General features: G+C 39.7%; 1 protein-coding gene across 10 annotated transcripts in view; it reads right to left on the reverse strand.

The window, feature by feature from the left end:
* The window catches only part of LOC104120427 (valine--tRNA ligase, chloroplastic/mitochondrial 2), a 60,596-nt gene that overhangs the window by 22,706 nt on the left and 19,757 nt on the right, over positions 1–18,133 (reverse strand). For 9 of the 10 annotated variants that reach the window (XR_011408527.1, XR_011408526.1, XR_011408531.1 and 6 more), the window contains 8 exons: positions 15,391–15,539; positions 15,182–15,299; positions 14,968–15,084; positions 14,062–14,282; positions 13,275–13,364; positions 1,418–1,529; positions 629–739; positions 382–519 (listed from right to left, as the gene is read on the reverse strand). Coding sequence is in view for 2 of the 10 variants with exons in the window: in XM_070177296.1 (XP_070033397.1) it covers positions 382–519; positions 629–739; positions 1,418–1,529; positions 13,275–13,364; positions 14,062–14,282; positions 14,968–15,084; positions 15,182–15,299; positions 15,391–15,539 (1,056 nt within the window). In the remaining 8 variants the exon portion in view is untranslated. The remainder of the gene's footprint in view (positions 1–381; positions 520–628; positions 740–1,417; positions 1,530–13,274; positions 13,365–14,061; positions 14,283–14,967; positions 15,085–15,181; positions 15,300–15,390; positions 15,540–18,133) is intronic. The other variant, XR_011408528.1, reaches the window with a different exon arrangement.

The raw sequence follows: 18,133 nt of genomic DNA on the forward strand, positions 1-18,133 counted from the left end.
CAGCGAAAAATTTCTGAGTTGCCAGCCTATGCTGCAAAACAGAGTAAATTAAAAAATTGGACGTTCTTTGAGAGTTATGTCAACAACTAGGATTAAGCTCTTTAGTATGTAAGCCCATGCTGGTCACCAAGCTCAATCTGATAGTTAATGTGAATCACCAAACACAATCTGACACTTTGACGATCTCTGATTTAGTGCATTTTTTCATTTCATTTACTGCAATACTTATCTCAGTTCTTCCAGGCATTTTGCTTTTTAATAAGTATTTCACCTCTTTCAAACATTCGTATTGCATTGTTGCCTTACTACTTCTGATCCACAGATCTTGAAGCAAACTGTCATACAACATATATTTGGGTTGAAACACCAAAATCGACAAACCTTATGGGCCAGTAAAGCTTCCCAAGCAAGAGTGTCATCTTGATGAGGCAAATTCCGCAATATGAACTTGCCAGCGTTCCACAATTTGTTGGTGAATGCCTTGTTAGAGGTCAACCTCTCCATGGACAAATTTAGATCCTATAACAAAGAGATAAGCTGGCTGATGAAAGCATCCAAAGTGGACACCATCGCAGAAAAAGGAATATGCATATCCATGATTTAGTGACAAAATGAGCTCATAACAAACCTGACCAGCAGTCCCTAAGGCAAGAGTGAAGCGCAAAGCATCTGTGCCATACTCTGCAATGGTGTCGAGGGGATCTATGACATTCCCTAATGTTTTAGACATTTTTCTGCCCTGGAACAGGGCATTGACAAGTTTAAAGCTATAATATATGATAGAAAAGATGCATGGAAATGGAGATGTAAATCCATATCTTATCATAAGTAATGATGGTTTGAGATTAGTCCAGGAGGAAACTCAGATGCAGATACCGCAGGTTCAACCCATATTCAATTATTTCAGCAAATCTCAACTCATTATCACAAATATATACATGACGTTCAACAAAAACTGCTTACTTTGATCCCATCAATCCAAAGACCAATTAACGAGAAGTTCGGGGATATCTGTAAAATATTAACTTCAATGCAGGGCCTGAAACAACTTTTTTACAAGTTGGACACTTCCACCAGAGAACTAGGACGAATATAATTTTCTCTTTCCTCCGAAACAGCAGAAGCTCTTCTTTACAAGTAGTAAAACAATGTTACTAGACATACCTTCATGCTGAAACGGTAGCGAAGAGCAGGAAGCGAAATGTGAATTAACTAAACGCATCGGCTTAGGACAAATGCAAATTTGCAACATCCAGGCGCACATTTTGTACAAAATAAAAGGGAATTGTATTTACAGGACAAGTAACTTCACTGAACAATAAATCAACTAGCATGGTCAATAAATTATCCAGAAAAATTGGATCAAGAAGAGTAAGGACATACATTCAAAGCAAGTAACTTAAAAGCATGAACTCACTTGAGAGTCACGAATTAGTCCATGAAGATAAACATTTGAAAAGGGGACAGTCCCAGTAAACTCAATTCCCATCATCACCATTCGTGCCACCCAAAAGAACAGTATGTCGTGCCTGTTACCAAGTAACTATTCAGAGACTATGGCAGTATAGCATTATTATAATTTCGAAACATGGCAATAATTAACCATTGAAGAGAAAAAGAGCTGGAAGTAAAGACATGACAAGTGTTTCCAGAATACAAGACTTTCTTGAAACAAAGGAAAAGAAAAAATCAATAAATATATTCCTATATATATTAAATGTCAAGTGTTAGTATGTGAAAGTTAAAACATTAGAGTTACTATTAAGTTATCCCTCATTGGTTCAATATAACGTGTTGATGCTATCTCGCGCTTATAAATAGGTGTCTTGTATTCCATGTTTATCATGTAATCATTACATTTCTTTTCTTCTCTACTAGTATTTCTCACATAGAACAGAGTTTCTAGTTGGAGGACTAAGTAGCTTTGGAAGGAAAATTTTCTTTTCAAAATTTATTGTTGCATGTAATTGATAACTGTTCCAACAGCACCAAACTTGTTCCAAGAGTACTGTGCCTCTTTCCTGTAACTGTTCTGGCAGCACAGCACCTCTTTCAAGTGATCGCACCGGCAACACCATTCCTTTTTTCAGTCACCGCTCTCAGGAACCTGCTGCTATTTTGGCCAGTCCAAACCATTTTTGCAGTGTACTCTTCCAGGGATATTCAGATTTCAGGCAACCCAACATTCTTAAGATTCTTCCAGCAGCTGTTCGGCAAGCTATCCGTTAACAGTGCCACTTATTATTTTGTGTTTTTAGATGTGAGAAATAGCACGGGAAAGTATTATTGATATTCATTCATTTTCTAAAATACAATGTGCCCTATTTATATCTACATTCTACACAATACATACTACTCCCATTAGAATGTGGGACTAAGCATCATATATACATTAATTCTCTAACACTCCCCTTAAACTGGTGCATTAAGTCATATGTATCGAGCATGTTACAGATGTAACTAATACGAGGACCAGTGAGGGACTTGGTGAAAATATCTGCAAGCTGATCATTTGACTTTACAAACTTTGTAACAATATCTCATGAATCATCTTTCGTTTGTTTCGAGTTCGAGAACTATCGATCAATTCCACTTCTTTTTTTTCTCTTGAAACTTTTCCGAACGAGATGTATAGATCGTGTTCATGGATTAACGAAAATATGCAAAAGCTCTATTTGCCTCTGCCATCTGAGTCTCTTCCTTTTTGCGTAGCTCTATTTGCCTCTGCCATTCTATGAGTATCTTCCTTTTTGTGCATGGCATCGCCACTCCCTTTGGCAGAATCCACTAATTCGGAACTTAATCTGAAAGCCATATTTCGACCCGGACGTTTTTGGGATGCCGCTGATAACCAACGAATGGCAATGGCAAGTGCTTTTCTTTGTGTGGATCCTATTTCAATGGGAACTTGATGAATCGATCCACCTACACGTCTTGCTTTTACTATTATATCGGGAGTTACTCCACGTATTGCTTGACGTAAAACAGATAGTGGATTTGTTTCTGTCTTTTATTAAATATTTTTCACGGCTCGATAGATAATTTGATAAGCCAATGGCTTTTCCCGTGTTTGAGAATATGGTTAACCAACATGTTAACTAATTGATTACGATAAATTGGATCGAATTTTGCTGTCTTTTTTCCTGTAGTACCTCGACATGTCATGGGCGTGAAAGGGAATCAAGAATCAATTTTCTTTCTATAAGGGTTAAAATCACTTATTTTGGATTTTTTACCCCATATATTGTAGGGTGGATCTTGAAAGATATGAAAGATCTCCCTCCAAGCCGTACATACGACTTTCATCGAATACGGATTTTTGCAGAATTCTATATGTATCTATAAGATCGAGTATGGAATTTTGTTTACTCACCTTACGTATCTTTTCTCTGATGAAGTCATAGTCAATCTCAATGTGTTTAGTCCTCCATAGAACACCGGATTTGATGCAATATAAAGGGCAGCTTGATTATCACGCACAAGTTCCATCTAACAAATTTTTTCAAACTTCAATTCTTGGAGCAACTGTTTTGATCGAAACTAGCTCACACGTTGCCAGAACCATTGCTCGATATTCTGCTTCTGCACTAGATCAAGCAACCACATTTTGTTTCTTACTCTTCCAGGACACTAAATTACCTCCTATTACAACACAATATCTAGACGTAGAACATCTATCAGAAGGTGATCATGTCCAATCAGCATCTGTGTATCCAACTATCTGCTCATGACCTAGATCCTCGAACAATACTACTTCGCCTGGGCTGATTTCACAACGAAGAATTCGGACAATTGCATCCCGATGACTATCATAGGGAGAGTCCATACACTGACTTACAACACCACTCACATGAGGAAATATCAGATCTAGTCAATGTGAGATAATTCAACTTATCAACCAACCGCATATCTTATAGGATCGCTAAGAGGGAGCCTGTCCTGGCAGAAGTTTAGCATTCGTATCCATAGGAGTGTCAATGGGTCTACAACCTGTCATTCATGTCTTCTCAAGAATGTCTAAGGCATACTTCTTGTTGTGAGATAATAACACCTAAGCTAGACTAAGCGACCTCAATACCTAGAAAATACTTCTATTTGCCCAAATCATTTGCCTGGAAGCTGAAAGAGATGCTTCAAACTAGTGATATCATCCTGATCGTTACCGGTAATAACGACATCGTCAGCATAAACCACCAAATAAATACACAAATTTGATGCAGAATGCTCGTAAAACACAGAGTGATCAGCTTCAATAAGAGTCATGCCAAATTCCTAAACAATTGTGCTGAACTTACCAAACCAGGCTCGAGGAGACTGTTTTAGACGATAGAGTGACCGGCGCAACCGACAAACAAGGGCACTGGACTCTCCCTGAGCAACCAAACTAGGTAGTTGCTCCATATAAACTTCATCCTCAAATATCCAACTGATAGAGAGAGGCCAACGGCGAACAGCAGTCATGGATAGAAAAAGGTGGATAAATGTTATTTTAGCCATGGAAGAGAAAGTATCATTGTAATCAAGCCCAAATATCTGAGTAAAACCTTTTTCATCCAAGCGGCCTTTAAGGCGATCAATTTGACCATCTGGACCAAGTTTGACTGCATACACCCACTGACATCCAACAGTAGATTTACCTGGAAGTAGAGCAACAAGCTCCCAAGTATCACTAGCATGTAAAGCATATATTTCTTCAATCATAGCATGTCGCCATCTAGGGTTGGATAAAGCTTCACCTGTGGACTTAGAGATAGAAATAGAGGACATGAAACAAAGGCATAATGGGGTGATAATAAAAGATGATAACTCAAACCAATATAATGGGAATTAGGGTTAAGAGTGGAATAAATACTTTTTCAAAGTGCGATCGGTAGACTAGAAGGAGACAAGTACACAGTAGGTGAAAGATTCGATACAGGACGTGAATCATTTGGACCAAATGCTAGACGTTGACGACGATGATAAGTCAGGAGTGGTGAAGTCGTAGAAGGTTGAACTGGACCTGTAGGTGATGAAACTGAAGCTATAGGTGGTGGAGATGGAGTTGTAGTTGTAGGTGGTGGAGTTGTAGTTGTAGGTGGTGGAGTTGTAGTTGTAGCTGTATGTGGTGGAGCTGGAGCTGTAGGTGGAGCCGGAGCTGTAGAGGAAGATGAAGGAGAGATAGTGCCTGAATCTCCAAAAGATGAAACCGGTAACACCTCAGAGATGTCTAAGTCATCATTTGGACTAGTGAAGTATGATTGGGTTCCAAAGAAGGAAACATCAACAGACATAAGGCACCGCCGGAGATCAAGTGAATAGCATCGATATCCCTTTTGCGTTCTCGAATATCCTAATAATACGCACTTACGAGCACGGGTAGCTAACTTATCTTTTCCTAAAGTAAGGTTATAAACAAAACACGTGCTCTCAAAGACACGGGGTGGAAGAGAGAACAAAGGTGAGTAGAGAGACAAGACAGAGAATGAAATTTGATTCTGGATAGCTAAGAATGGCATACGATTAATAAGATAACAAGATGTGAGGACTGCATCCCCCAAAAAAACGCAACGGAACATGAGATTGTATGAGTAGATTACGAGCAGTCTCAATGAGATGCTTATTCTTCCTTTCAACTACCCCATTTTGTTGAGATGTGTATGGACAAGATATTTGATGAATGATCCCACGAGAATTCATAAACTGCTGAAATGGAGAAGACAAATACTCTAGAACATTATCACTACAAAATATGCAGATAGAAATCCCAAATTTATTTTGAATTTCAGCGTGGAAGATTTGAAAAATAGAAAACAACTGGAATACTCATCATGAAATTGACAAAGTAGCGGAATCCCAAGGTAGAATTGACCCGACTAGGACTACAAACATCTGAATGGATTAAAGTGAAAGGTGACTGCCCGATTATCAAGACGCCGAGGAAAATGGGAGCGATTATTCTTACCGAGCTAACATGACTCACACTCTAGAATGGACAAGTGACACAAACCAAGTACCATTTTCTGAAGTTTTGATAAACTTGGATGTCCCAACTGTTTATGTAATAAATCTGATGACTCAATGACAGGACAAGGTGTTAAAGGAGGACGAGATGTGAGTCTATGTGATTTAATAAGGATTAGGTAATAAAATCCATTTAGTGGCTTTGTATGTCAGTTGAGCCAATCCGTCACAACTAGCAATTTGGAGTTGTGATTTCGGCTAAGATTTGGTGAGAAAAGGTCCTTCTGATGGTCTGACGTAGAACTGTCTACACGGGCAACTTGGGCTTTTTAATTTTAAGCATATATAAGGGGGGTATAGGTGATGAAAGCTCCGACCTGCCTCCCCCATACTGCCACCGAGCCGTATAGAACGAGCTACCTTGGGGGCAACCTCAAGAGACTGCCTAGATGACTCAAAGGAGTGTCAAAGGTACCCATACGAGTTAGGGAAACTCTATGGTTGGCGCAACGCCTTCGGGCTAGCGTTGGGCATCAAAGTGGTGCTGGAGGCTCAATGTGTGGAACGGCCAGCCCCGCGGGCTGCCGAATGTTGGAACGAGACCACCGTGCCGATTGGATACTTGACGCACCTGTTATAGGGGCATCATGTGTCGACTTGTGAGCATGGCTTGGGTTTCACCATGCAAGCAAGGGTCCGTTGGCCTAAAGGTGCAGTTGTGGGGCGACACTGCACTATTCGGGATGGAAGCGTGTCGCGAGGGCAATGTATGGGCATGGCACGAAAGACGCGCATGACAATGGCCAAGGGCTAAAGGTTGCCTTACTCGGGCGAGGCACGAGCTAGTCGCGGATACACTAGGCGAGTGTCAAGCTTGAGGATGGGGCTGTGCACGCGGGAGCGATGCTCAGTCTTGGGCGAGGGACAAGACATGTCCTAAGCCAATCCCCCAGGGCGCGCATGGATTGTGATCCTAAGATGAAGCGCCACGACATATCTAGGGCCTAGGCATCTTACGGGCGGCACAAGTTGGGGCGAGCCCCACCAACAGGCACAGGATCGTGCTTGGGAATCCTGGGACAGGAAACAGGCTGGCCTGCAGCGAGGGGAACTGCAGGCGCCGCACGGGCGAGCAGGTGCCGCTACCCAATGTAAAGATTTGGGCCCGTGACACAGTCACTCTATGGTCTGAAACAGTTTCCTCGAGCCTGGTTTGATAAGTTCAGCATAGTTATTCAATAATTTAGCATGACTCATAGTGAAGCTAATCACTCTATATTTTACCACCATTCTGCTACTGCCTTGAGCATAGGGGTGCATGGAAGGGAATCTACCGGCGGGGTTTTGTGGGGTTTGGTCGCCGAACAATGCTGAATTTGATGGTGTTGTCGGATTTTGCACAACACCTATAGAGACCAAGATCTGATCGTTTGACAATGTTGGAGGATAACTCTCAGAAAAATTGCACGGTGACTGATTTCTTTTTTTCTTCAGAGGCGCCGGTATGTTGCACAATGATAAACTCTCTCACGAAAGCTCTGATACCATGTGAGAAATAGCACGGGAAAATATTATTGATACTCATTCATTTGCTATAATACAAGGTCCCATATTCATATCTACATTCTACACAATACATATCTACATTCTTCCTCAACTTGAGTCTGATGGTGCATGCTATTGTGTTAGAACGTTACAATGAAGAGTCAATATAAGTTTGTCTCTCATCATTGATTATATCTCACACCTATAAATATGTATTTATATTCACCAGATCTATACATCTCAAACCCAAAGCTTTGGCCAACGACGAAGGGAATACAGCACGGTGCACAAATGTATAGCAAGTGCACATCACGAGTTCAAATCCTACTAGGAAACCAAGTCTAGCATTTAAGTAAAGAAGTAGAGGAATGGGCCAATTATCCATCCAGTTTCAAATCGGTAAACAGTGTATTTCTCGGTTATCAAACTAAAAGGTAAAAAATAACATTGCTTCCCTTCTCTCGTATTTCACAATTTACTTTATTTTTTTAATTCAGTTCAGTTTTCCCTTCTTTTTTTTTTTTGGAGGTTGGTTGCTAAAAACAAATCTTACATAAACTTTCTCACTAGTAGAGCCAAGCACTAAATTGAAATTCATTCATCTCGAAGAACTAGCTAGGTATAACTCATAACTTTTGGCTTAATCAATCTAATGCCATGAGCATATAGAATCCACTGACATGAGTAGCAGCCGGAACAAAAAAGCTCGGCATGATGTAAAGCCAACTTTCTTTCAAATTTCTTAGAAAGTAAAAACCAACTTTAAGTATACCAGTATGAATGAATTATGCAGTCCATTAGTAATTCATGTTGCATATTTGTAGTGCTTTATGAGCTAAAAAATGTACTTCTATTCTCATATACTAATTTTTTTGCTTCATATAAAATTGGGTCCCTCCTAATTTGAATTCATCAAAAAGCCTCTCCATTGTTGGCCTCATTTCAAGTAAATGTAACAGAACTCAATAGTTGCTCTATTTTTTTTGATTTTGCACCGGTTGTCTGAGTCTCTTCGAGCCCCGACTAATCCCGGGGGTGCACAGGCCCTTGGCAAGGAGTTTCCCGCAAGTGCACCACGGTTAATTCAGGTTTTACCCAGTCCGATGGCCCTCAGAAATTGTTTGCACCCAGTGAGTTTCGAACTTGAGAACTTGAAAGGGAGCAAACCCCAAGGCTCAAGTCAATTGCCACCAGGCCTTAGGGTTTTGAACGACCAGGAGAATAGGGATATTGTGAAGTCCTTAACATGGAAATGGAAACCAGATATACTTTGCTTACAAGAAACAAAAATTGATGAGTGGAATGAGCAACTTTCAAGACAGATTTGGGGCTCTAGATGGGTTGGATGGGCTGAACTCAAGGCTAGTGGTACGAGAGGTGGTATAATAATATTGTGGGACAAGAGACAATGGAATTGCATTGAAGTTCAACAGGGGTCTTACTCTATCTCATGCTTATTCGATAACTCTTCAGTGAACTTTAGATGGGGTTTCACAGGAGTATAAGGCTGCACACTAATCTGGAGAGGGAAATCCTTTGGCATGAACTTGGGGCTGTTAGAGGAATCTGGGATGTTCAATGGGTAAAGTGAAAGACACAATTGTGTGAGAAGATCCAGGGCAATGAAGGAATTCTCAGATGTAATCAATGACTTATGCTTAGTAGATTTACCACTCCAGGGGGCGCATTTCACATGGTCTAGAGGGGAGGAATGCATCCAAGCCTTAAGAATAGACAGATTTTTGATCTCCTCTGAGTGGAATGACACTTTTAATAATGTCAAGCAACTTGCTCTTCCAAAGGTCATTTCTGACAACATTCCTATCCTGCTGGAAAGTGGAGATTGGGGCACTAATCCGTCGTACTTTAAATTTGAAAACATGCGGCTAGGTATTGATGGATTCTTGGATAGAGTGAAGGCATGGTGGCAAAGCTATATAGTAAATGGCAGTCCAGACTTCATTTTCCACTCAGAAATTGAAGCTACTCAAGAAAGACATTACTACTTGGAATAGGGAGGAACTGGGGAAGTTAGATGCAAAAAAGAACAAAATTTTGGATGACCTATTCACGCTACAACAGATCACTGAAGGGAGACCCCAATCCTTGGAAGAGAAACAAAAATTCTCAGGGCTGCAACAGGAGATGCAACAATTAGCCAAAGCAGAAGAAGTATCATGGAGGCAAAAGTCTAGGTGCCTATGGCTCAAAGAGGGAGATAGGAACACCAAATTCTTCCACAAAGCTGCAACTCTAACAGAAGATCAAATTGCAGTGACAGGTTGAAAGTGGGCAGTGACATTACTGAAGATAAAGACTTAATCAAGAGTGAAATCCTAGGCTTTTACCATCAACTGTACACAGAAAATGAGACTTGGAGGCCAACAGCAAGACTGGATGATGTAGCATCAATCACAGAGGAGGAAAAAAAGTAGCTGGAAAGACCTTTTGAGGAGTCTGAGGTACCGGAAGCAATCACTGGGAGTGCTCCAGACAAAGCTCCGGGTCCAGACAGGTATACTATGGCATTCTATCAGAAAACATGGGGCGTGATCAAACATGACCTTATGAGTGCTATCCAACATGTCCACCAAACTGGACAAATAGTAAGATCATGTAATGCATCATTCATAGCCCTAATCCCTAAAAAGAAAGGGGTTGTGGAACTGAGAGATTATAGGCCAATCAGTCTAATTGGAAGTGTCTACAAAATTGTTTCCAAGATCCTAGCGGAAAGGTTGAAGGGTGTAATAGGAAAGTTGGTACCGGGACACCAGAATGCTTTCATCAAATCAAGACAGATCACCGATGCATCATTGTTAGCTAATGAGGTTCTGGATTGGAAGTTGAAATCAGGGCAGTCTGGTCTTCTGTTCAAATTGGATATTGAAAAAGCCTTCGATCAACTAAATTGGTCATATCTCATCACTGTTCTAAGGAAAATGGGTTTTGGAGAAGTCTGGATTAGGTGGATCAAATTTAGTATTACCACAGTTAAATACCCTATTTTGATCAATGGTGGGCCTGTTGGTTTCTTTTCTCCTCAGAAAGGTCTCAGACAAGGTGATCCTCTCTCTCCATTTTTGTTTATCCTAGCTATGGAGGGGCTTAGCAAAATGATTGACAAAGCAAATCAGCTACACTGGATGGAAGGATTTAGGGTGGGGAATGATGCACATAACTCAGTCTTAGTCTCACATCTTCTTTATGCAGATGACAATCTCATATTTTGTGGGGCTGAGAGATCACAAGTAATGTACCTGAACCTCACACTTATGATTTTTGAAGCCATATCAGGTTTAAATATGAACATGTCAAAAAGCACAATTTTTCATGTCAATGATGTTCCTGATCTGGAAGAGCTATCTGATATAATGTGTTGTAGTGTGGGATCCTTCCCCACTACATACCTAGGCCTACCATTGGGAGCATCATACAAGTCACAAGGAATCTGGAGTGGGGTTATTGAGAAGTTTGAGAAAAGATTGGCCTCCTGGAAAATGCAGTACCTCTCTATGGGGGGTAGATTAACGCTTATTAACAGTGTGTTGGATAGTATTCCTACTTACTTCATGTCATTATTCCCAATTCCAATTAAAGTGAAGAAGAGGCTAGATCAAATTAGAAGAAACTTCTTATGGGAAGGCAACAGTCAAAGTCACAAATTTCATTTGGTCAAATGGTCAAAGGTTATTTTACCAAAGGAGCATGGAGGATTGAGTGTTAAAGATTTGGCATTACATAATAAGAGTATGCTAATGAAATGGCATTGGAGGTATAATTTGGAGGACCCTGGTTTGTGGAAATCAGTGATTAATGCTAAACATGATGTGAGGAACAACTGGTGCACAAGACTTAGCAGATCACCTCATGGTACAGGCCTATGGAAACACATATCCAGTTTATGGGATGAGTTCCAACTTAACTCAAAACTCAAGTTAGGGAGTGGAACACTCATCAAGTTTTGGAAAGACAAGTGGCTGGGAACAATGGCACTAAAAGATGAATTTCCAAATTTGTACCTACTGGCAGTAGATCAAGAATCCACTGTAGAACAATGTTGGCAGAACAGTTCTTGGGACCCTCAATTCAGGAGACATTTTCAAGATTGAGAGATAAATGACCTAATGGAATTGCTGGCCAAACTAGCACAGATTGCTGTCAAACCCCAGCTGAAGGACAAACTGGAATGGGGGGACGAGAAATTTACAGTGAAGAAAGCATATGCACACCTATGATCCAACAATGATCTGATAAACAATTGGCCATGGAAACTAATTTGGAAAACAAAACTGCCTCCTAAAGTGATCTGTTTCAGTTGGGTTGCCTTAAATGAAGCATGCCTCACTCAAGACAACCTCAGCAGAAGGAGTATACCAATGCTGAATAGGTGCTACATGTGCAATTTGGATTCTGAAAGTGTTAGACATCTCTTTTTGCATTGTCCTTTAGCATGTGATATTTGGAACATGTTCCTCTCTATTTTTGGACTAGCCTGGGTCAAGCCTAACAGCATCAAGGAAGCATATGAATGTTGGTGTTCATGGAGAGTTGGTAAATCCATCAAAAAAATTTGGGTAATGATACCTGCTGCTATATTTTGGTGCATCTGGAATGAAAGGACCGTAGATGTTTTGATGGGATCTCAACTCCGATTCATGTAGTCAAAGCAAAATGCTTATTGAATTTGTTTAGTTGGCTAAATCAGGCACCTGTAACTAGTTGTGTTCAATTTTTTGATTGTGTCTGCTCCTTAGTGATAGAATAGTTTTTTTTTGTGTATATGAGCAGACACCATCTCTCTTAATTGTAATCTTTAGCCTGCATCCGCTGGATGCTTTTAATGAATTCTCCTTACTTCATCAAAAAAAAAAACTTTAGATGGAGGGACCTCCTGATTTTTCTTTCAAGGCACTAAACGTCCTCAAATAGGAAATAAGGAACCATATCGAATTCAAGGTCTAAGTGATAACATCTCGTCACCAGCATAAAATAAGATCTTAAATGATGCATGTATCTACTTTCTTTCTTTTTGTTTAACACAAAGTGAAGTTGCATATTTCCATCAATAGGTTTGTTAAGTGGACAGGAAGGATACTTCCATTGTTTTTCCATCTTGATTACTAGATGGATTTGGACTAAGTGATTGAGGGGAACAAGATTTACTATGGAATTGAGCCTAGTAGGTATATTAATATCAGGATCCCTAATCCTATCCAAAGCTTAAATCAACAATTGCAGAAAGAAGAGAAAATTCAAATATATACCATAAACCTGACAAGTTTTATAACAAATAATTAACTGCAAGACATATAATTCGCAATACATAAAATTTAAATGACGTAGTAATAGCAAATCAAAACAAAAAATTGCCAGAAAAAAGTTTTACATGTATTTCATTGCAGATAAAGGCGTGTGCTGTTTCAATCATCACTAAGGTCAGGATTTTTGTGTTATTGTCAGTAGCAGTATTCGGAGGGTTTTACTTTTTAGTTATTTCTCTAGCATGTCCATTTCTGAACCTCATGTGTATGTCGGAACCTTAGGTCTCCTTATATTCTTGTTGCTACTATCAATGCGAGAGAGAAAGAGAGCAGGGGAAATTCAAGGCTGTGCAGTGCAGGACGGGAAGAGGAAAGATCAGCCAAAAAAATTGGGGGTTATACATTGAACTATGGGAAATCAAATGGTAAATAACTCATCCATTGATGCAGAAAGTTGAAGAATGCAAACCCTTGAACTCCCTTATGAAACAATAGAAGAAAGAAAAGGGAATAAGTACAAACCCAGTTTCAAGAACGGAAGTTGGATAGAACCGCTTGAAATCCTCTGCTGACTCATCTGGCCATCCAAGAGTGCTGAAGGGCCACAATGAACTGAATGAAAAGAACAATGACTTCAATCAGAGATACTAGAAACTCAGCAACCACATGGACCAAAATCATGTGAAGACTGCCAGTAATTTAAACCAGAAAGCAAAATATTATCAAATTCGTAGTTTAATGAAAAGCAGAAGTAGAAATTCCAGTAGCATCAAAAGCGAAGACTGAAGGTTTAAAAGGCATAAAGTTGAAATAACAATTAAATTAACGCCAAAATTTCACAGTTGCAGAAAAGAAGATGAGAAGAAACAACACACTTCTCTTGAGATACGATAATGTGGTGCTGATAGAGAATAAACTCAAAAGCATCAGATTTACAAAATTACGAAATATGTCCCAAAAAAAATGCCTGATGCATGTTGAAGGGCAAAGATGATAAATGAGAATATTAGAGAAAAAAGAAAACCAAAAATATCATTGAAACAAAATCGAAAATGAGAACAGCAGTTGGCGTTTATTGATGAACATTGGCCCTATTGGTGATGAATAGAGCTGACAAGCTCATAGCCAACTGTCGACACCAAGTGATAAGATAAGACTGAGTTGAGTTCTGTAAATTTGCGACAAGACATAGAAGTCTACATTGTTCAAAAGGATGGATTTTTTATTCTAGGTTAATAAATATCCAAATGGCTTCATAAAAATACCCAAGTGGAGTTCAAGGGGGGGAAAAGCAAGTTAAACAAAAAACCTCGAAAACCAGGTATCAAGAACATCTGGATCCTGATATATTTCGACATTTTTCCCATACTTCTCCTGGGCTTTTGAGAGAGCTTCTCTGTGACTCCTAGCAACAATATATTCTTCTTCACAGTCTTTACCAGAAACATACCAAACTGGTATTCGATGTCCCCACCATAACTGTCTGCTTATACACCAATCCTTAATATTCGATAGCCAGTGGTTATATATCTGCAGCGCATCAGGAGATAACACACATAAGTAGGCAAATGAAAACCTACTAAAACTAGTCAAGGTTGATAGGCAATCAGGTTGCTCTCAAACTTTTAACTTTTTGGTGCAACTAACGCTAGATTACCAGATAAGTGTATACATATTACATCCTTAAGAAATACCATAGTTTCATTAGCAAAAATACACATTCTCAACTTGTTCCACAAATATAATTTACTGCTAATACAACAAGAACATGTCTGTAAGCCTCATATAATGATATATGACCTACAGTAATGCTCAACTCTAGTGCTGTCATTCTCCTAACAACTCCACGGATGCGGTCCTCAGACTCTTCACCTACTGGATTATTCCCAACAAAAAGTTTTCCGTTGATCAGAAAGACCAATAGAATCAAAATATGTAGAAGGCTTAGATGCAAAAAGTGAATAACAAGCTAATGGAAACCCCGCGTAATAGATAATACAGTTTAAGCAACAACTTTTTCTTCTATAATATTATTGAGCACATGAAAAGCAGCCGATTCCCTCAAGTTGAATGTGAGGCAACATCTAGCATTTTTCGAAGCCTAAGAAACTCAAACAATGAAAGTATAAACAGAGAAGAGCTTACAAAAAAAGCTCAAAAGTGAATGATTTTTTAGCCATATGAAGCAAGACAGTTACCAATATGATCTCCATACCTTCTCAAATCTTTCAGGCATAATAGTCAATTCTCCTTTTGAAACTGCTTCAAGTGCCCTCTCAGCCAAAGGCTCCATCGAGACGAACCATTGCTTACTCACTAGAGGTTCTATAATCTGAAAACAAAAGTAACGTGAGAACAAAGCCTGGATAAAGGAATTATTTCTTCTTTATCACTTTCACAAAATAAAGAGCAGAACATAAGAATCGCACTTCTCCACCACGCTGGGATCTAGGAACTCGTGAAGTGTGAGCCTCTTTCTTCACAGCCAAGCCCGTCTCCTCAAGATCTGACCAAAGTTTCTTTCTTGCCTCAAACCGGTCAAGGCCACTGCACAAATGGAATAACCATGCACAAAACAAATTATAATCTTTCAAAAACCAACAGTGCTCTAACAATAGGAAAGAAGCTTGTTACTTACGCATATAGCCCAGCCACCTCATTTAGGGTCCCATCTTTATTCATCACATTAAGTATAGGAAGACCAAGCTTGCGAGCAAGGAGGTAATCATTGTGATCATGTCCAGGACTTATCTTCAATACACCAGTTCCAAAGTCTTTGTCGACATACTGTAATAAATCATGCATTAGCAAAACTTAACCCAACAACCTTACAATTCTTTATAAAGGAAAAAGGAAAACAACTTAAACATTTCTTGTTCAAATGAGCCTTATGTTTGAACATAGAAATGTAGAGTTAAGGATCAAAATCTTCTAAACTTTTATAGGACAAACTTGCCACCCAAGCATCTAAACCATCCACAATGAAAGAGCCAAGCAGTGAAATAATCTAAACCCAGAACATATAAAACTCCTTTAGAAACCATTATACAACCAACGTGGGAAAGGTTCTCTAATGTCCTCTCGTAAATGTAACCCAGTTCCAAGGTTAACATGTGAACTGAAGATCTTTTTATATCTTTTCTTCTTTTTAGAAGTTTGACGAAGTTTAACAGGAACAGTGGGCCTGGAGCAGAGCAAATGGACTCATCTGGAGACTCATAAAGATAAGAAGTGGGCCTGGAGAAGAGAGAGTAGGCTGGCTCAAAAGGTTAAGTTAAGAGAGGTAGCCCAAAAGGATAGAATAGGTAGGAAAGAATACAGGCTTACTGAAATTCAGTCCTTATACCATAGGAAAGAATCTGATTATCTAATCCAAAACTTTAAGGCAACAAGTGGAATATCCTAGGACATTATAACCCCATTCGGAACTATTGTACTACTGACGGCGAATAAATTCTCTAACACAGGCCATGAAAACTTTGTATAATGACTAGTAGGCATCCAAAAAGAAATAAGAGAAGGGTAAGCATGGAAGGAGAGTAGATAGGAGAATAGGCGCAAGAAATAACAACAGAAATGGTCAACGGAGGAGAGCCACTCGTATCAAGGTTACCAAAGGCGAAAAGCGCAAAAAAGCTCGAAGGTCTGCCGGGGTTTAAGCGCAAATCACAATTAAAGCGTGGCCTTTAATGAAGAAACATGCAAATGGAGAAAAAAATACAAAATAGTATATGTAGTCCAAGACTAGAAAATATAAGCAGGAATAACAAATATGTGGACAAAGAAATTGAAAAAGGTACGATGAAGTTGTTAAATAGTTAGTAATGTATAGTGTCCCACATCGGGAAGTAGATACCTATTATTATGTAATCACTGTATATAAATAGGGCGTTGTACAACACTTTAGAAATAATTAATAAAACCTTTCCGTGCTATACTTCTCACATGATATCAGAGCATGAGTGAGACACATCTGGGAAAGTCAGACAGTCGTCATGCGTCAAATTCCGTCGACTTTCTAGGGTTGATTGCGTCAGATCAGTCTCTGTTGATATTGTGCAAAAACCAACACCACCACAGGGTCCCTCAGCCTTCCGCGACCAAACCCCAGAAAACATCTCCGGCAACCGACTCCTCACGCGCTCGCATGTGCTGATCAGAGGTCAGAAATTCCTGCGAGATCTACTCCACACGTCGGCGCGTGGAGCCTTTGCCGGTCACTTTTTGAAAAAGTTTCTTTAGAACAGTGAGGTCGCCTACCTTTTCCGAGCCTATCCATACTATTTTCTTTTTATTCCGATCACTTTGAAAATTTTCCAGCAAGATTTCCGGCAACTGTTTTGTTTCCGGCGAGATACAGTATTTTTTCTTCACTGTTCCTGTGAGCCTTTTAATTGTTCTTGATTGTGATTGTCTGTGCTATTTGGTCCAACAATGTCTTTGAGACTTGATGTTTTTGGTTCTAAAAGCATGGATTCTGGAAATTCAAGTTTAATGATTACTTCGGAACCTCTAATGGGAAGTTCAAACTAGTTAGCCTGGGCTTCTTCAGTTGAGTTGTGGTGCAAGGGTCAAGGTGTTCAAGATCACCTAGCCAAGAAGACTAGTTATGGAGATGAAAAGGCCAAAGCACTCTGGGAGAAAATTGATGATCAATTATGTAGTTTGTTGTGGAGATCTTTGTTTCGTCTATTTCAGACATATTATTCAGTTTGGGAGAAGGCTCGTACTTTATACACTAATGACATATCTCGTTTTTATGATGTGATATCTCGGATGACAAACTTAAAGAAATAGAAATTGGATATGTCTACCTACTTGGGACTGGTGCAGGCAGTTATGGAGGAATTTGAAAAGTTGATGTCAGTCACTGCTAGTGTTGAAAAACAACAAGAACAACGACAGAAGATGATTTTAGTTCTTACACTTGCTGGACTGCCTAATGACCTTGACTCTGTGAGAGACCAAATTTTGGCTAGTCCTTCAGTCCCTACAGTTGATGAACTATTCTCTCGATTGCTCCGTCTTGCTGCGCCACCCAGTCATACAGTGGTCTCACCACCAGCTGTTGATTCATCTATTCTCGCATCGCAGACAATGGAAAATCGGATATCTCAGGCTATGGAGAATTGAGGAGAATTGAGGAGAAGGAGGTCGTTTTGGGAGATCTTGGCCCAAGTGTTCTTATTGTAATAAATTTAGACACACTCGTGAAGTGTGTTATTCTTTACATGGCAATCAGAAACGCTCATGTTGCTCAGACCGAGACTACAGGTAACCAGGGATTTTCTTTATCTGAAGGGAAATATAATGAGTTCCTTCAGTATCGAGCAAGTAAGCCGACAATCTCCACAAGTAGCTTTGGTTGCTCGGATTGATAC

Source organism: Nicotiana tomentosiformis, chromosome 6, assembly GCF_000390325.3.
Source record: "Nicotiana tomentosiformis chromosome 6, ASM39032v3, whole genome shotgun sequence".
Taxonomy (NCBI): Eukaryota; Viridiplantae; Streptophyta; class Magnoliopsida; order Solanales; family Solanaceae; genus Nicotiana; species Nicotiana tomentosiformis.